The sequence below is a fragment of the Synchiropus splendidus genome, chromosome 19 (genome assembly GCF_027744825.2).
Source record: "Synchiropus splendidus isolate RoL2022-P1 chromosome 19, RoL_Sspl_1.0, whole genome shotgun sequence".
In the NCBI taxonomy this organism is placed as follows: Eukaryota; Metazoa; Chordata; class Actinopteri; order Syngnathiformes; family Callionymidae; genus Synchiropus; species Synchiropus splendidus.
In genome coordinates this window covers 15364153-15380945 of record NC_071352.1, presented here as the reverse complement: position 1 = coordinate 15380945, position 16793 = coordinate 15364153, and the positions used below count along the sequence as shown (strand labels likewise).

The following is a 16793-nucleotide window of genomic DNA, read 5'->3' as shown; positions in this document are numbered from 1 at the left end:
AACGCGTTAGTTAGATGTTCTAAGTGCAACAGTCTTGAACTGCGGTGCAAAGGCTCATGGGTAGGTAGGTCAAAAGCGAAGCAATCGATGACAGATACTGTAATTCAAACTCAACTAGCTACAAATTTTACGCAAATTAATTCTATTTCCAAAATACGTGATTTGTTTGTTAAGTATTTCTTAGTGATGTAATACCCTCTTTTGGAAATAACAAAATATACCGTCGTTCGTCGCGTATCTGTTTTGGGCTCAGTCGGACACCGTAGCTTGACTGAAATAGTTCCCCCATGCGCATGCTCGTCGACGCAGAGAGAGAAAATGGCAGACGTTTCTTTGGATGAAGTGATACGACAACGCGGTATAAACCAAAAAGCACCCATTAAAAGGTGAGAAAAGTTGATTCAGATTTGTCTGTTTTGTTGGGTTTTAATATTCTACACATTTGCTCGAATAATTGTCGACGTAAACAGTTGTTGTTTGCTGTGCGGCTAAGGCTTGCTAGCATGAGCTCGTTGCTTCGGCTGTGTGTAAACGTTAGCTTCGTCTGTGGCCTTAACTCAGGGTTGTGTCTTCTGATTTACTCATGAGTTCAGCCTTGTGTACTTTGTTCCCTACAATAACTAATGTCATTTCAATGACGTTTTTAGATAACTTAAGAAAACATTTCCCTAGCTTCGGTTCTTCGACACTTTGAAATAAACTGAGTTTCACAACGATTTAACATGGACACCAACTTTGGCCTTCTCGCTTTGTCTTCACACTTATGGAAGAGGTTTACATGTGACAGAAAAACATTCGTGCTCCTGGCGGATGGCGTCAGCTGCTATTTTAGGCTCTTTGAAGTGTCCGATGTTGTTTTATTGTGTGTATTTTCCTTTAAATGTGCAATTGAACCAGCTAGGAGTCTTGGTCTGGTAATGGATAAGACATCTGTGTTTCCTCCACAGAACAATGTTTGGCCGTGGTGCTGGAGGTGCTGGCATGGGGTTTGATGCTCGCCAGAAAATCGGGCCTAATGATGTCCGTCAGAGACTTGGAGGAGGACCAGGTGAGTGATCTGTAAATACCTCTCAGGAGAGGAAGCGGTGGCCTCTGTTGAAAGGCTGACGTTTATTTACTTTGGCGAAAACCCAGGTTCACAGTCACCGTAACTGTAAACAAATAGGACTCTACTTTGTGTCCGATCTGGATTTCAGAGTTGAGCTCTTCAGCCTTCACTGCAGTGATACACCTGATGTTGAATATAGTGTACACTATATTCAACATCAGGTGTTTCACTCAGCGCTGTATTCCGATTGATAGTAATGCACAACCGGGAGACACAAACTGGGAAGTTGTTGTCAAACTTGAGTCCTCTTTCGGTGCATTTCAGGGTTCCCGGTGAAAGACGCCAGAGAGAAACTGGCCCAGAAAGATGCCCGTTTCAAGATCCGGGGGCGAGGAGGAGGAGGAGGAGGAGCAGCTGGGGGGGTTCAGGACGCACGGCAGATGATCAACTCGCGCAAACAGGGACTGAATGCGTTCACCATTCAGGTCCAGACAGGAGCTGCGGGCGCACGTCCACTCCAGAGTCACATGCCGATGCCGCCGATTCAGATACAGACCAGCAACTTCACCGGATTGAAAGCAAGACAGTTCACTCCTGGTGCTCCAGGACTGAGCTCAGCTGGACAGTTTACGAGCAACGGGAGCAAGATGGTGGACGCACGTGACCGACTGAGCCTGAAGCGGAGCATCGGGGCGGCTTCCATACAGACAAACGCAGTGCCACCTCTGAAAATCACCAAAACTATCCAGGTGAGGAGGGAGACTTGGCTTCTGTCCGATACATTCGCCGGCTCACTGAAGTCATGGATTTGTGTTTGCTTCCTAGCAACGTCCGGTCGGCGCAGCGGGAGGGCTGCACACCTCACAGGTCAGAGGCGTTTTCTTACCATCCGTGTTCAGTAAAACAAAATGGCGTTCGCTCAAACTATTCTTTTCTCACACAGCCTCTGTTGCACCAGTCTGAAGGTGTTCTGTCCAAACGGCTCAAGATCACCACCGGCAACTCACTGCAGCAACGGGTGAGAGGACGTCATGATCTGCTCCTCCGTTTAAGGGTCACAGGACTCATTTCATAGTCAATCCTGGGACAAACCTTGCTGCCGCTTTCTTTTCTACTTGTTTGTATGCGAGGAATCACACCAAGCAATATTGGACATTTACAAGTCAATGGCCAACAAACGTGGCAGCTAGTATGTTGGTGAACGTGGTGCACAGGGCTGTGCATCAGGGGGCGCCATTCACCTCTAATTCACTTCCTGTTTATGTTCTCCTCCTGATTGTTTCTGAAGATGTGACGGTGAATGTATCTCTCCACAGTCTGGACTCGCTGGCTCCACATTCAACATGTCTGCCCCCATCACCAAGGTGGTGAAGAACGATGCCTACACAGCCCCTGCTCCGCCCGTCCCGGTGGCTCCCACGCGGCCCAGCCCGGCAGCCAGCCGGCCCGCTGCTGCAGCCGCGCAGCCGGTGTCCCGTACTCTCCAGCAGAAGCAGGCGGACACCGGCAGGACTCCCCCAACTCCCCTTCAGGTGCTGCTCCTCGTTGTTCTTTTCCTCTTGCTTTGGCTTATTACCTTCTTAAGGAGGACCATGATTCACTTTCACATCACTGGTTCTGAAGAGTTGTGCTCTCATCCTCAGCCGGCCTTCAGTCCCCTGGAAGGAACCAAAATCACGGTGAACAACCTCCACCCCAGAGTCACAGAGGAGGACATCGTGGTGAGTAGACCTTCTTGCCGTCTCTTCCTACTGCTGTCGCCACTCTCGTCGCTGACCGTTCTATCTGGGCTCTCAGGAGCTCTTCTGCGTGTGCGGCGCCCTTAAGCGAGCTCGGCTGGTGAAGGTGGGCGTGGCCGAGGTAGTGTTCGTCCGCAAGGATGACGCAGTGAGCGCCTACAGGAAGTACAACAACCGCTGCCTGGACGGTGAGAGCGTCGTGCTTTTGCTTTCTTACACACTTTAACGTTACGTAGAAGACTCTGACTGGGTGTGACGCTCAGCTTGCTTCCTCTCTGTCAGACTCTAGTTACCTTCTCAGTGTCTGTCATTGTTGCGTGTACTATGAAGTCCTCGGTTCACGATGTCATTGACCACAGCTGCTGTCTTGGCTCCACAGGTCAGCCGATGAAGTGTAACCTCCACATTCAGGGAAACGTCATCACTTCGGATCAGCCCATCCTCCTGTGAGTCGCCGATTTCCTGCTACTAATACCTGCCTGTCAAAGCTGAACATGACCTTACTTTTGGAAATGAATGTGATGGCTGTAGCAACAGATGACTGAGCAAAAATCTTCCTCACGTTTTGCCGTCTGTCCCGCTATTTTTCACGAGTGGGTGTTATGTGCGTTTGTTTCTTTTCATAATCAACTGTCGCTCCAGACGATTCTGCTAAAGAAAAGACTTTGGTTTCCCCGCAGGAGACTCAGCGACACCCCGGGCAGCAGTGGCTCGAAGAAAGACGGGCTGCCCCCCTCCCTGTCTCGACCGGCCAGCCAGCGAGCCTCCTCCCAGCCGACGCCGGAGGTGGACCCGCAGACCATCCTCAAAGCCTTGTTCAAGTCCACTGCACAGTCCACCACCACCACCACCGAGCCCCCCAGCTCGCAGTCCACCGCCTTCCGCATCAAGATCTAGTCGAGTCACCTCTACACCTTTGATAAAGAGCAGCACCGTGTTTCTCAGCTGATCCCAGGTCAGTTCAAAAGAGTGACCAGCTATCCAGTTTTTGTTTTTTTTGTTTTTTCTGTCACTCAACTCTGGATTAATTTCAACGGTCCACAGTGCCGGTGCTGCTCCAACATCACGATTCAGATATTTTACCGAGACTATAACCGATGTTTGGTGTTGCAGAGGGATCCGGAGTTAAATTCCAGTGAAAAGTGACGTGGCCCGGTTGTCTGTCTGTTGATTTGGGTCTTTCGTATTTGTTTGTAAACTGATTTCTGTCGTCCGATGACTAGAGAACACAAATCTGTTAGTCACATTTCTCTCATTAAATATCTAGCTTTGTAAACGCCTCAGACTCCTTCCTTGCATGATCGACTGGCAGCAATCCCGCCGCTTCATATCGGTCTGTCCAATTTGATCCTATGGGGAAACTGGAGCATAAACACAGTCTTCAGAACGGCTCCTTGTACGGTGTGTTAAAACAAGATGTAGAATTTTAAAATGAGGAAAACAGAGCCACTGAAGATATTCAATCTATTTCCAGATAAATAAAATAAAACTTGAGGTGGTTTAATTTCTCATCTGCAAAAGGATGATGTATATTGAACATAAAGTATTTTGTGTACATAACAGGATATTTATATTAAGGCATTAGCGGCTGTCATGTTTTGTGGAAGTAAAATGACTATAAATTAGATAAAAATTATTTAAACAAAAGAACAATGTAATGGAAAATAATCAAACTGTCCAATTAAATATGAATATTATGGGGATTAATAACGGGTGACTGATTGGCAAAGCGTGTAAAGTGCTGTCTGGTTTTAAAGTGTTGCTCACCCGGACCTCGCAGCGAATTAAATACACATTCGCGGCTCCTGTTAACACGGAGAACTGCAGGAGACCAGGTAGCGATGCGACTCACAGCGCCCGAAGGCTGACTCCAACTCCCACGATGCACCGCGCAGGCGCAGCAGCGGGCTGGAGGCTTTGCTGCTCATCACTCAGTCAGTGAGCAACAACGTTCGACTGAAATGGCTGCAGCTCTGTCCCGCGCCCTCAAACTGCCTGGTAAGATGCTCCACACTCGGTCCTGCTCCGCACTTCCACACACTCGCTTGTCCTGATGTGGGCTCCGCGAGCTTCGCCGCTCCTGACGGTGGTCTCTGCACCGCGGTGTGTCGCAATTTATTTTGCTTTTCCGCACCTTGGTGTCGGCAGTGTGTTGTTTGTTGGCATCCACGCAGTCTCCTCCGCACATGATGACATTTATTAAATATAATGTTCGTGACGGTGTTGGGAGACGGAGCTTGTTTGTGCCCGTGGATGGTGAACGTTAGCAAGCCGCGAGCTAGCGCTGACACGAGCATCGTGACGTCACAGCGCACGATGTTTTCTGTTCGATTTTTCTCCCTGATAGCTTCATATACAACACAAGTTATTCATATGTATTTAGTCTGTAGCGTTTTAATGCACTGACTGTTTTGTGTAACGGCTCTATTTAAATAGTGTTGTCATTCCTCCTTTCCTTAAAAACGAAAATTTGAATGCCTTTTGCATTATAGTCATCCGACTGTAAATTCAGTATGAGCCTAGTACAGTGTGCAGACGCAGGTAAATACAAGATTATTTGCTGACAAACTGCCAAAATAGGTTGTTTGTCCACGTAAACAAGGCAATGACGCTCTCAGCGTTGGCTTCCATCGAGGTTGGATGGAGCTGCTGGGGTTATTGGGTCACGGTGCTGATGTGTCCGTGTGTGCAGGGAAGAAGGGCTCAGAGCTGGGCGAGTACGACCCTCTGACCCAGGCCGACAGCGAGGACGACAGTGAAGAAGACGACCTGGTGCTGAACTACCCCAGGAACGGCCTGGGTCGGGACCACTGCCACGGCTCCTCCAAGCCGAGAGGTGGCAGGTCTGGGCGGCACATCACAGCGGGGGACGACGCGCCAGACGAGGAGGACGAGTGGCGGGAGCAGCCACTGAGCAAGAGCGGGCAGGACGGGGACCAGGCCAAGCCCTGGGGCCCAGCAGGCGATGACGGAAGAGGTCCCCCATCGTCAGGTGGACCTGGGAGTTGCGAGGCCGAGGAGAAGCGGCTGAGGATCAAGACCGCCGTCCGGACGCTGTGTTTCGTGGTGCCGCTGGTGTGCGCCGGGGCGTTGGTGCTGCTCTGCGCTTTCCTGATTCCCTGCCGCAACGGAGGTCTGGCCAAGAGGTCGCAGTGGGAGCGAGCACTGGGAGAGGCAGGAGGTACTCTTCCCTTCTCTGACCCTTTCTCTTACCTTACAAAACGGAGAGGCGCCCCCGCTGTTCAGAACCAGCAGCTGGAGTCAGGCTTTTAGTGAGGATTTTGGCGTCCAAAACCCCGCCCCCAACCCCACCCCCTCCCAACACACCATGTCAACGACTAACAACTAACAACTTGCTTTGTCAAAAAACAAAGCTGTAAACATCTATTTGTACCACAATAACTTGATAAACAACAAAAAAAGCATCTGAGTCAAAACATTAACTGACATGAACTCAGTAACTGTTGCCACGCTAACACTTGGAGATACAGGGGTCCCCCGCCAAATGTTCCTCCTATTAGAAAGCAATGAGTTAGTGTCATGACTTACCACAAGAAATAAATATGGCCACCGCGATGGCCAAAATACGGTTGCGAAAGGTTCGAGAGTCTGCAATTTGGATCATAGTCGGCGAAATTACCAGGCGGAAACACAATTGAATGTAAACCAGTGAGATGACACTCGGAGTTGGGCATTTATATTTAGGGCGTCCTGCTGAGGAAACAGGGTGTCCGGTTTGGAGTGCTGGAGGGCCTCCATTTTTTCATGTTTAGCAGTTGAGACGCCCTCTAGCTAAAAGTCTGGCTGGAGTCTTGAGTTATGTTCAGTTGAATGTGATAAGAGTGAGAAGGCTCTGAGCTCAGACCCGTAGTGTTTCCTCTTCTTCAAACCCCAGCGACGGCGAGCAAATATTCATCTTCTGGTTGTTTATCTTGAAACATGTATATGAGGTCAGAAGAAGACAACAAGCACAAATATTTGAGCCACAGACAGTGGTTTGGTGACGGCCGCTGACGTGGATCTCAAGATCTCAGTTGAGACTCTGGTGAGCTGTGCTCTGGTTTAATCGCTGGTGTGCCATGTGCTGTTTACACGGCACGAACCTTATGATGACATCAAGGCGGGAACGTCTCCGTCTGTGAGGTGAAGGTTTAGCAAACGTGTCATTTCCAGCCTGACGTTGGTCGTCCAACATGTCAGTGCGTCTCCAACTTGAGCTCTCGGCTCCTCCGAGTCTGATTCTTGTGAGTTCCCTCTCACGACTGACTCCTCATGGTGGGGTTCAATGTTCTTCCTGATCTTCAGTGGCACCACAGGATTTCACACCTGTGTTAACCTCGTTTCAACACCCAGGTGTCACGCCACCTGCCCTGACTTTATGGGACATCGACGGAGACTCGGTGGACGACATCATTCTGGGAGTTACGGACTGGACCAACGGCTCTCATCTGCTTCCGGCCAACAAAAGTACTTGAGAAAACACACGTCACAGGAGCTTTCCTGCCGCCCTCTGAGCTCACATGTGTCCTGCCCCAGTCTACAGTGCGGTGGCGCTATCTTCCGCCCGCGGTCACATGCTGTGGCGGAAGACCATGAAGGAGACGGTGATGTACATCCAGTGTGGTCTGCAGCCGCCCTCCTCACAGCTGCCGGCCTGCCTGCTCATCGGGAAGTCCATCATCGTGGCCGTCAACGTCACCACAGGTGTGAGCCCGAGATCCGGCGCTGGACCAGATCACCTGGGGCGGTGGGGCGCTCTGAGAACCTGTGTCTGTGTGTTTCTTTGCTCCACCAGGGAAGACTTTGTGGTCTAACAAAGCTCTGAAGAACATTGAGTCTCAGGCGGTCTTGCTTCCAGACCTCCAGGGAGACCTGGTCCCGGATCTGCTGCTGGCCACGCTGCCCGAAGATGAGGTACGCTGTCGCTGTTAACCACAGCAGACATTCAGTGGAGTTGCTTGGATACCGCTCTCTGCTGACACCTTCAGGACACTTGTGTTATTGCTCCTTTTTGTCAACATGTTAACAGACGTTGTGGTCTATTTCTCTGGAATGATTTCAGACTCTGGACCTGTCTCTGACCCTGATCTCCGGACTGACTGGGGAAAAACTTGGCCAGTCGGTGCCGTTCAACCTGACGGGCCAGGGGAAGCTGATCGGCCCTCTGATCCACGAGACCCAGCAGGGGTCCTACTACGTCCTCTTCGGCCTCGGTACACTAAGCATGGTGGTGGGGGGATGAGGGGGGTCGCTGTACCGCCTCGTCACCGCCCCGTCTGTCCGCAGGTAACGTGGAGGCCGTGTCCCTGCGGGACGTCTACGCCCGCGCCACCGGAAGGCCGCCCGTCACTCCGCTCCTCCGGAGGAGGGATCCTGTATGGGAGGGACTGAAGAAAGCCAACTCGTCCTCCTTCATCCACATCTACAGGTGAGCAAGCAAGTGCTGGATCAGGTGACGGCGAACACTGCCGTCTTTGTGGCGGTTGTGTAGCTCTGTTGTATTCAGAGCCGTGAAGTTCCTCCTCACGAGGGGACAAAGCGCTGGTTCACACACGTGTGTTGTGACTCAGTGATTCCATAAAGCTGTTTTGAAGGCTCAGATGCTTGATGCACCAGTGTGTGTGTTCCAGACACCCAGTCAACATGAGCCTTTGTGAAGGCTGTTTTGCTTGTCAACATGTTTGATGTAGTGGATTATTTGAGTGATGTTAGTGGCGTAAACATGACGTCACTGCCGCAAACAGTCTGTGTGTGTTGAGTGTGTAACTTCACGAACGGTTCTGAACAGAGGCTCAGAGCGAGTGGACTTCCTGCTCCCCCTGGTGGCGGGCTTCGGTAACAACCACAACTGCTTGGACCAGCTGTCCAACCGCAACTCCTCCAGGAGCGACTGGGTTCTGGTCTACGGCTCCAGCAAACTCTCCCTGCTCAGGCAGCGAGACGTTCACAAGCAGTGGACCTTCATCTCGCCACCGCTCCACAGGTACCTGGGGGACACGTCCGAGCGGCTCTCCGGGTCAAACGTGTTCTCACGTTGTCTCCTCTCAGCCAGCCGGTCCCGGGTCACTTCAACGACGACGGCGTTCTGGACCTGTTCGTTCAGCACTCGGCTAACGGCGTCATGAAGGTGAGTCAGAGAAGAGAGAGGCTCCCGGTCGGACGTGTCACACAGGGCCACGTGTGTCTCAGGCTCTGGTCATCGACGGCGCCAACAGTCGGGTCCTGTGGTCCGAAGAGTTTGTGTGTCCTCGTCTAGTGATGGAACCCTCAGCTGTCTTCACCTCAGGCAGCCAGTCCGCCTTCCTCTTCTGGGCCGGCGACCCCATCAGAGCGCAGAGAAATGTGTCCAGGCCCACGGTGAGTCCAGCAGTGCTTCTCAGGTGTGACTTCACTGACCTCCGCCGTCTGATGCTCCAGGTGTCTCCTGCTGCAGCGCCGCTCATCAGGAAGCTCTTCCTGCTCCATCCTGCGTTTCCCACAATCCTCCTGGAGCTCAACAGCACCACAGACACGTCCGTCACCTCTGCAGGTGAGTCATGTCGCGTCCCCGACCAGCAGGAGGCACTGATTCGCCTGAAGACGAGGGGAGCTTCTCTGCCATCAGTCAAACTCCACGCTTGTTTCAGTGAGCTACCAGCCGAGTCAGAGTGACGCCACCTACATCAGCGTGTCGTCGCGGCCCACCACCGACTCCGAGTCCGGGACCCGGGTCATCAGGAGCATCGGCCTCAGAGCCGCGATTAGCAGGGCCCATCTGGTCCGGCTCGGGAACCAGGATAAGACCGGGCCGGACAAACCCGGAACCCTCGAGGTCACCAAGTTCTTCAGACGTCTCGCCTTCACACACCCAGTAAGGAGATGAAATCCCTGATCCTCATGTGGAGCGAGAGCTGATCCTCAGATGTGGAAACCTGAACCTGACCCACAGCCCCATATGTGTCACTACCTGTCTGTGTTCACATTTGTGGATTGCAATGTCTCAGCTCCACTAACAGTTTCTCTCACTTCAGTGAGGACCCGCTGCTGCCACCTGTGGGAGGTCCGCGCCACTGCACCCAGGACGTCGTTTTCGTCATCAAGAATCAAAAGCTGTTTTCGTTTTAGCTGCAAGCACGTGTTTACTTTTGGTGCAGAATCTTCTCTGGTACTGATTCGAACTGAAGTCTCCAGTTTGCACTTTAATGTTGTCCGTTCACGAACGAAGCACAAGGACACACAGAGTAGTCGCCATGAGGACAACAAGCTTGTTGCCTGATGTTTCTGTAAATATGTGAGGATGTACAGTATTTAATGTAAAATGCGTTTTAAATATCCACTCTGCTGTTTTGTCTGAAATACTGCTGTTTTTTTATGTGGAAATACATTCAGACAGGAGCCAGAAGAACTCGTTTTTCATGTCTTCGTGTTCATCAATAATTTGTCAGTTTTACTTTGTTTACTGATTTAATTGTGATACTGAAATTGTTAGCAACTTCTCAGACTGTTTTTTTTTTCACTCGAGGAGGCGTCAACATGTTCTTGACGTATTTCCAAAAACCGTCCTCCCGCGCTCTTCCACACGGTGGCGCGCTTTCTCCGCACTGCGTGATCATGGCGTCCGCCCTCGGTCGTCTGGCGCGACTCTCGGCTCTGTCCGCGCCGCTGCCCCGGTGCAGTAGGCTTGGGACGGCCGTGGTTCCCTGCCGCTCCGCCGTCTTCACTTCCTCTGGTGCGGTTCTGCCCAAACCCAAGAAGGTGAGTGCGACACGGACCCGTGACCACCGAGCCTGGGCTGAACTAATCGAGGTGTTTCTGCTGGTGGGACACCGGTGCCGGAGCAGACCCCCTTCGGTGTGATCCGGATCGGTCTGGTCGTGGTTCCGTTCTTGTATGTGGGAACTCAGATCAGCAAGAACTTTGCAGCGCTGCTGGAGGAGCACGACATCTTTGTTCCGGAGGACGATGACGACGACGACTGACGCGCCTGGTACCTGCCGCACCAGGTGAACCTGTCTCACTGTCAGTAGCTGCCCAGGTGAACTCCCTGTCTGTAGTAACCTATTGCCCGAATGAACCTGTCTCACTGTCACTAGCTACCTGCCAGTCAGGGAAACCTGTCTCACTGTCACTAGTTTCCTGCCACTCAGCTAAACCCTGTCTCACAGATCTGGTGAACCTGTCTCCGTGTCTGTAGTAACATATCATCCGAGTGAACCTGTCTCACTGTCACTCGTTACCTGCCAGCCAGGTAAACCTGTTTCAACGCTCAGGTGAACCTGTTACCTGTCGCCCAGGTGAACCTGTCCCAACGACACTCACTGTTCAGGTGAACCTGTCTCACTGTCACTAGTTTCCTGCCACTCAGCTAAACCCTGTCTCGCAGATCAGATGAACCTGTCTCCGTGTCTGTAGTAACATATCATCCGAGTGAACCTTTCTCACTCTCACTCGTTACCTGCCACCCTGTTGAAGCCTGTCTCACCGATCAGGTGAACCTGTCTCCCTGCCACCAGTCACTTGGTGCTCAAGTCATCCCGTCTTGGTGTGCCTGTCTCATTCTCCACAGTTGCCTGTCACAGGTGTACCTGTCTCTCTCTCAATAGGTACATGTCTCGCCAGTGAATATTAATTTTAGAAAATCGAATTTTCGTTAGATCGATAAGAAATGCTTCAGTAAAACGTTGACTATATGTAAGTTGTGATCGGAACACGCCTGTAATTGAGGTTTAACATCTGAAAATAGAAATTCACGCTCAACGGCGACTGACCGAGACCTTCCTCCGCAGACCAGCTCCTCCTGGCGAACCGCACCGACCCACGCGATCGTCGTCAGAGCAACGTGTTGAGGCACAGCTGCTGTGTTTGTGATTCAGTCTGTCAATAAAGTTTGTTGATACTCGAGTCCTGGTTGTGTCTCACGTTTTCAATTTAAGTGGCGCTTCTCAAATTTGGTGCAATGCTGCTCCAGACCAGGAGGTGGCGACATTGGACCAGCCGCCTCAGAATTAACCGAGAAGAAGAGGCAACAATCATGGCGCCGTCTAGACGCAAACATGCGGATTCTTGTGTTATTCCTGGTGGATTTACAGGTAATGCGATCGTAATCAAGTTACGCTTGTCGGGCTGTATTTGAAACACGCAAGAGAATTATTTCATTACAAAATTATAAAGATGTTCACTCATCCATTCGTCGGCTGACGAGTCGATCCGTCATCTGTTGATGTCTTCATTTTGTTGTCGTTTTTCAGTTTTATCGCTCAAGTTCGACTGTGACAGCGTCGCTCAACATAAACTCTTCGTTAAAGAGCACAAAGTTCGTGCAGAGAAGACTTCGCAGAGACCGTTGGACCGAACTTTATTTGTCCTTAACATTCCTCCGTACTGCCCCAAGGTACGAACGTGGTGTTGCCTATTCAAACCCCTGGAATGGAAACTTTAAATCAATCCTAGATAACTGATTTGTTTGTACTGCAGCATGTCATCAACGAATTGTTCGCACAGTTCGGTTGCGTTCAGTCAGTGGAGCTAATGGATCACCCGGGGTCACGACCTCTGCTGGACGCTAAACTCAGCAAATTCTTCAAACCAGCCCAGAAACAGGTCAGTCTGCTCTGCCTCGCTGTGGCCGTCTGATGTCGCACCTCATCGCTGGTTTCTCGTCCAGGGTTTTAAAGTCGGATACATCGTGTTTGAAAAGCCATCGAGTGTCTCTGCAGCCAAGTCACACCCACACAGTGTTCCTCTGCTGGTCAGCACGGAGGAGCGGCCCATCAGAACCGGACTAGAGAGTGAGTATCTCCAGTCCGCAGAGAATTTGGTTCTGTCTTAATCACCTGTGAGACGTTCTGATAGCTGGAGCTCCATATCAGGTTGTGACTGTAGATTAGAATGATGTAACAAATGGAGTCATGTGACCTCAAGCGTGATGGTCGACCTCTCCTCACCAGAGTGGATCCATCAGTACAACAGTGGCTTTGTTCAGCCAGACAAGCTGCAGGAGGTGGTGGACTCCTACATGAGAGATTACGACCAGAAGAAAGAGGAGGTGGGGAACTGCTCTGCTCCGACACGCGCAGCACCACTCATGTGGTCCGGCCCAGTCTGGTGGTGGGGTCGGGTCTCCTGCTGTGGTTCCACTTTCTTTGATCTCCTTCAGGAGGAACAGCAGAAGAAGAAGGAGGAAGAGCAGCAACAGGAGGATGAGGATGGCTGGGTGAAGGTGACACGAGGTCCCCGGGGTGCAAAGGCCCGCCCCCACAGTGAGGCAGCCAATAAAAGAACTCTGCAGAAAGAGATCAGGAAGAAGAAAAGGAAGGAGCTGATGAACTTCTACAGCTGGCAGCACAAGAACACGCAGAAAGAACGTGAGTGCCAACCAAATTCTCACCATACAACCTTGCTCTCTGAAGTGTTTGACAAAACCTGGGGTGCACTCATGAAGTGTCTTTGTTTTAGCCCCAAAACAGATTCCAGTGTCTCACATCTGTTTTCTCTTCCAGACATCGCTGAGCTGAGGAAGAAGTTTGAGGAAGACAAACAGAGGATTGCTCTGCTGAGAGCTCAGAGGAAGTTTAAACCCTATTAAAAGTGTCACATTTTCCTGTCATCATGCTGCTCACCTGAACAATTAAAGAAAACGAGTCCAGTTCTTAACTTTCTGTGATGTTCTTCTTCCCCATGGGAACCTTTCTATTTTATCCTCCTGCATTTGGAAACGTTTCCATTTGTCCTGTTCCCAGGATTCCCTTCAGAGTCAAGTTGCAGTTCCACCTCTCACTGACAGATGGCGCTTTACACAAGCGTCAGCTTCCTGAAGACGTGATTGAAGTGACCCTTGCCAGAAAATCGCCACTTATTTTGCATCTGTGAAAACTTTATTTACAATCCCCCCCGCCCTCCAGAGGGTCCGGCTGTGACCCCACCTTGCACCATCTAATCCGGGTCCAGAACACCAAGAGCATCATGATCAGCACCAAGACAGTCCCAACTGCAGAGACGGCGTAGAGCATCACCTGGAACACTGACGCACACAAGAGAACATCAGCAGCTGAGTGGAGCCGGCGGCGACTTCAGTGGCTGGTGGATTTACCGGAGTTCTGAGCGTGTGAGCAGGACTCCTGCTCCTGATCGTCCTGGGTCGGCAGCAGAGGTCCGAAGGAGACCCACTGGGTCAGGTTGGACTGAGACAAGGTCGCTCTCCTCCGTCGCTCACCATCAGCAGCTGAAGGGAAAGACCAGAGTCAGAGACACCAACACCACCACATGCAGTGTGTGAAGGACCGACAGACGATGGAGCAGTCCTGGGAGCAGTCCATGTCCTGGCTGCAGATCTGGACCCAGCAGTAGAAGAACATCTGTGGCAGGAACACACAAGTCAACCACGACATCGGGATCTGGCTAGACTCTGATCTGACCGTCTCTGCACGCGGGTGACCTCCTTCCGGGTCCAGAAAGGCAAACGTTTTCACGTCAAACCTGCGGACTTGTGAGTGGGAGGAGGTCTGGCCCAGGTGGTCCACCGGCACAGAGCTCCTCATGTCGTCCAAAGGGTTGGGACATCTGTGGAGCACAGCCGGACTAAGCCTCAACCTTCCGACTGGACCTCCAGCGGATTCTCACCCATCATAGAGCAGTGTCCAGATGGAGTGTCGGGACACCGGGTAGGCGAAACAGTTCCGCACGTGCAAGGACAGAGAGGGGTCCAGGGACGGCTGGGCGATCGAGACCTCCACATACGCCGGCTCACGCAGCGGCAGAGCCAGGGGGAGCTGGTCTTCAGGGTGGAAGGACGTGAACGTGGAATCTGGGGAGACAGAAGCAGGAACAGTGTCCCCCTCCTGCAGATCTGGTTTGAACGTCTCCCTCTCACCCGTGGCCAGTCTCATCTGCACCCGGATGTTCCCCAGAGCGACTGCTGGTGGGGGGTTGGTCACTGTCTGAAAGGACCGCAGGTCTGCTGCTCGCATCAGCTCCGTGGTCTCGTACTCGCACTGGACACGCACACTAGGGAGACGGTCAAGAACTGATATTATATGTCAGTCAACGATCAGAGGTCACTCGCTGCCCAGTTCACCTAAACGGAGTGTCTTCATAGTCGTTGTCACCCAGCTGCTCCTCCACCTCCACGCTATAGCTCACTACGTCCCCGCTCACCTGAGAGACCAGACTTCAGGCGACGCTTCACCACCAACCAATCGCAGAGCTTAACTGAACCCATGTGGTCCTGGGCTTCAGCGTTCACCTTCATCTGGACTCCGCAGTCCATGACTTGAACCTTAAAAACCGCCGTGTCAGCGGCTATGATCGCAGGGATGCAGTCGGGTTCATTCTTCACGCTGAGACTCTTGAGGTCCACAGGGGGTTGAGTCTCATCCGAACGGAGGGAGAACACAATGTGTCCGTCTGGGGAGCAGGCTGGACACAACACCGCCTGGGTCAGCCAACTCTGAGGAGTGGAGACGGGACTCGGACCTACCGTTGAGCCTGTAGTAGCACGAGGAGGAGTCCGAGTCGAAACAGCAGCCCAGTTTATTGCAGGAAGTGCTGGAGATCTGGGGGTGACCACATTCTAGTCTCAGGGCCTTTTGGATGGTGCACTCCCCAGAGGTGCCTGCAGCAGAACCCCCCCCCCTCAGATTAGAGCTACATGACCACAAACCTTCTCCACTTGACTCACGTATGGGTAGTGGTCTGGATCTCATTGTAGACCTCCGGGTGCGGGGGCAGCTGATGTTCACCCTGAACCAGCGAGAGTTGTCCTGGAGCTGCACCTGCAGGGGAACCACCACTTGGGATCCCTGAGGATCCAGACAAAAACACTTCCAACAGCGAGTCGAGCTATGGGTCCAACTCCTGCCTGGTCCTCAGACAGATGGAAACCAGCCTTGATGGAGTCAACTGGACCCGGTTCTGAGGTCTAATACTGACCTCCAAGTGTGCGTAGCAGCTGTCATAGGTGCTGTACAGCACCAGACTCTGGTTCTTCTGCGGGTCCAGTTTGACCCCGCACGACCCATCGGTCTGAGCAACCGGGACAACAGCGCCGCTGGAGTCTGAGGAGAAACCACGAGACCGACCGTCAAACAGGTTCATGGTTCTGGTGACTAATTTCTTGGAGTGTACTCTACAGTATAGTAGTGCACTCTGTAGTGTACTGTACAGCACATGGATCCTCTTCTCACCCCTGACATGAATGTTGCTTCTGACCTCAGGTCCAAACACTGCTCTGATCCTGCGTGAGGAGCAGGTGACCTTTGGCCGGACCAGCTGGAGCCTCTGCTCAGGTGGACCCTTTGGCTGCTCACACCAACACAGGCCAACTAAAATGAGAGGAATCAAACTTGTTTTGACTAAACAAACCATGCTAGGATTATTAATCTCAGGTACAGAGATCCACAATTCTTTCCACGTTGCATTGAGGCGCAGCTGAGTCTGATTAACTTAACAACGGATGCGTCGCTTCTGGGCTCATTAGAGACGTGGCACCAGCACCTGTGTGACTTGAAGAACCTTCTGCTGTTGCCGGATCAAACGCCCCTGTAGGACAACCGTCTCTTGATGAACCACTGCTTCCACTTCAGCAAAATAAAAGTATCATTTTATTGTCTACATCAAGACAACAAACTTAAAAAAATAGCTGGCTGCAAACCACAAATGAACTTTTAAATTTTTTTAAATGCAGAAAATGAAGTTGCAGGGGGCGTGGTCTCAGTGGGTTTGTTCGAATTGATCCATTTGTTCTGACTCTGTTGTAAGTAAACCCAAGTTGTGTCGCTACTATCCTTATCTTTTTAAACATACTGTCTGCTTAACGCTGAGCAGCGATTCAAACCAACAGACCACTTTTCTTCTTTTGAATTCTTGGATTTTTTATTCATTGATGTTCCATTTCTGCATTTATTTGTTTATTTCAGCATGTTTGTGTTGTTATTTTTGACCAAGTTGCTTTACAACTCCACATGACCTACATAACCAAACCGGCCGCGTTATTGAAGTAGTATGTTAATCAGAAATGCGTGATCCACCAG

General features: G+C 51.5%; 5 protein-coding genes across 5 annotated transcripts; 4 read left to right on the top strand and 1 right to left on the bottom strand.

The window, feature by feature from the left end:
* The first annotated feature begins 179 nt into the window (after positions 1 to 179).
* Positions 180 to 4081, top strand: poldip3 (polymerase (DNA-directed), delta interacting protein 3). The gene is made up of 10 exons (XM_053852921.1): positions 180 to 386; positions 948 to 1048; positions 1373 to 1797; positions 1874 to 1915; positions 1992 to 2066; positions 2365 to 2580; positions 2692 to 2769; positions 2846 to 2975; positions 3167 to 3233; positions 3468 to 4081. Exons 1-10 carry the CDS (start codon positions 319 to 321, stop codon positions 3682 to 3684), a joined length of 1419 nt encoding a protein of 472 aa, XP_053708896.1. The 5' UTR covers positions 180 to 318; the 3' UTR covers positions 3685 to 4081.
* Positions 4082 to 4696: 615 nt separating this feature from the next.
* On the top strand, positions 4697 to 10309 carry fam234b (family with sequence similarity 234 member B). Its single transcript, XM_053852083.1, has 13 exons — positions 4697 to 4785; positions 5480 to 5968; positions 7141 to 7254; positions 7324 to 7491; positions 7583 to 7701; positions 7850 to 8000; positions 8074 to 8215; positions 8576 to 8770; positions 8836 to 8914; positions 8977 to 9144; positions 9205 to 9316; positions 9414 to 9637; positions 9798 to 10309. Exons 1-13 carry the CDS (start codon positions 4749 to 4751, stop codon positions 9798 to 9800), a joined length of 2001 nt encoding a protein of 666 aa, XP_053708058.1. The 5' UTR covers positions 4697 to 4748; the 3' UTR covers positions 9801 to 10309.
* A 68-nt stretch (positions 10310 to 10377) lies between these two features.
* LOC128751211 (essential MCU regulator, mitochondrial-like) lies at positions 10378 to 10774 on the top strand. The gene is made up of 2 exons (XM_053852088.1): positions 10378 to 10521; positions 10608 to 10774. Exons 1-2 carry the CDS (start codon positions 10378 to 10380, stop codon positions 10743 to 10745), a joined length of 282 nt encoding a protein of 93 aa, XP_053708063.1. The 3' UTR covers positions 10746 to 10774.
* A 479-nt stretch (positions 10775 to 11253) lies between these two features.
* rrp7a (ribosomal RNA processing 7 homolog A) lies at positions 11254 to 13419 on the top strand. Its single transcript, XM_053852086.1, has 8 exons — positions 11254 to 11369; positions 11553 to 11855; positions 12015 to 12157; positions 12241 to 12366; positions 12431 to 12554; positions 12714 to 12811; positions 12923 to 13130; positions 13266 to 13419. The coding sequence occupies exons 2-8, from the start codon at positions 11723 to 11725 to the stop codon at positions 13349 to 13351; spliced, it is 918 nt and encodes a 305-aa protein (XP_053708061.1). The 5' UTR covers positions 11254 to 11369; positions 11553 to 11722; the 3' UTR covers positions 13352 to 13419.
* A 221-nt stretch (positions 13420 to 13640) lies between these two features.
* On the bottom strand, positions 13641 to 15858 carry LOC128750512 (zona pellucida sperm-binding protein 4-like). Its single transcript, XM_053850692.1, has 11 exons — positions 15694 to 15858; positions 15443 to 15563; positions 15242 to 15376; positions 15008 to 15180; positions 14840 to 14919; positions 14636 to 14769; positions 14386 to 14569; positions 14181 to 14325; positions 14051 to 14120; positions 13856 to 13987; positions 13641 to 13786 (listed from the first exon to the last, which is right to left on the bottom strand). Exons 1-11 carry the CDS (start codon positions 15856 to 15858, stop codon positions 13641 to 13643), a joined length of 1485 nt encoding a protein of 494 aa, XP_053706667.1.
* Positions 15859 to 16793: the final 935 nt, after the last annotated feature.

Coding starts and splice junctions, on each gene's coding strand:
- LOC128750512 (XM_053850692.1), bottom strand. CDS start 15,858: ATGAACCTGTTTGACGGTCGGTCTCGTGGTTTCTCCTCAGACTCCAGC. Junction 14,770..14,839: donor TATGAAGACACTCCGTTTAG/GTGAACTGGGCA, acceptor CCGTCTCCCTAG/TGTGCGTGTCCAGTGCGAGT. Junction 13,988..14,050: donor CCAGGACTGCTCCATCGTCT/GTCGGTCCTTCA, acceptor CTTTCCCTTCAG/CTGCTGATGGTGAGCGACGG.
- rrp7a (XM_053852086.1), top strand. CDS start 11,723: ATGCTGCTCCAGACCAGGAGGTGGCGACATTGGACCAGCCGCCTCAGA. Junction 12,555..12,713: donor CATCAGAACCGGACTAGAGA/GTGAGTATCTCC, acceptor TCTCCTCACCAG/AGTGGATCCATCAGTACAAC. Junction 12,812..12,922: donor ACGACCAGAAGAAAGAGGAG/GTGGGGAACTGC, acceptor GATCTCCTTCAG/GAGGAACAGCAGAAGAAGAA.
- fam234b (XM_053852083.1), top strand. CDS start 4,749: ATGGCTGCAGCTCTGTCCCGCGCCCTCAAACTGCCTG. Junction 8,771..8,835: donor ATCTCGCCACCGCTCCACAG/GTACCTGGGGGA, acceptor GTCTCCTCTCAG/CCAGCCGGTCCCGGGTCACT. Junction 9,145..9,204: donor GAAATGTGTCCAGGCCCACG/GTGAGTCCAGCA, acceptor CTGATGCTCCAG/GTGTCTCCTGCTGCAGCGCC.
- LOC128751211 (XM_053852088.1), top strand. CDS start 10,378: ATGGCGTCCGCCCTCGGTCGTCTGGCGCGACTCTCGGCTCTGTCCGCG. Junction 10,522..10,607: donor TTCTGCCCAAACCCAAGAAG/GTGAGTGCGACA, acceptor GTGCCGGAGCAG/ACCCCCTTCGGTGTGATCCG.
- poldip3 (XM_053852921.1), top strand. CDS start 319: ATGGCAGACGTTTCTTTGGATGAAGTGATACGACAACGCGGTATAAAC. Junction 1,049..1,372: donor GAGACTTGGAGGAGGACCAG/GTGAGTGATCTG, acceptor GGTGCATTTCAG/GGTTCCCGGTGAAAGACGCC. Junction 2,067..2,364: donor GCAACTCACTGCAGCAACGG/GTGAGAGGACGT, acceptor ATCTCTCCACAG/TCTGGACTCGCTGGCTCCAC.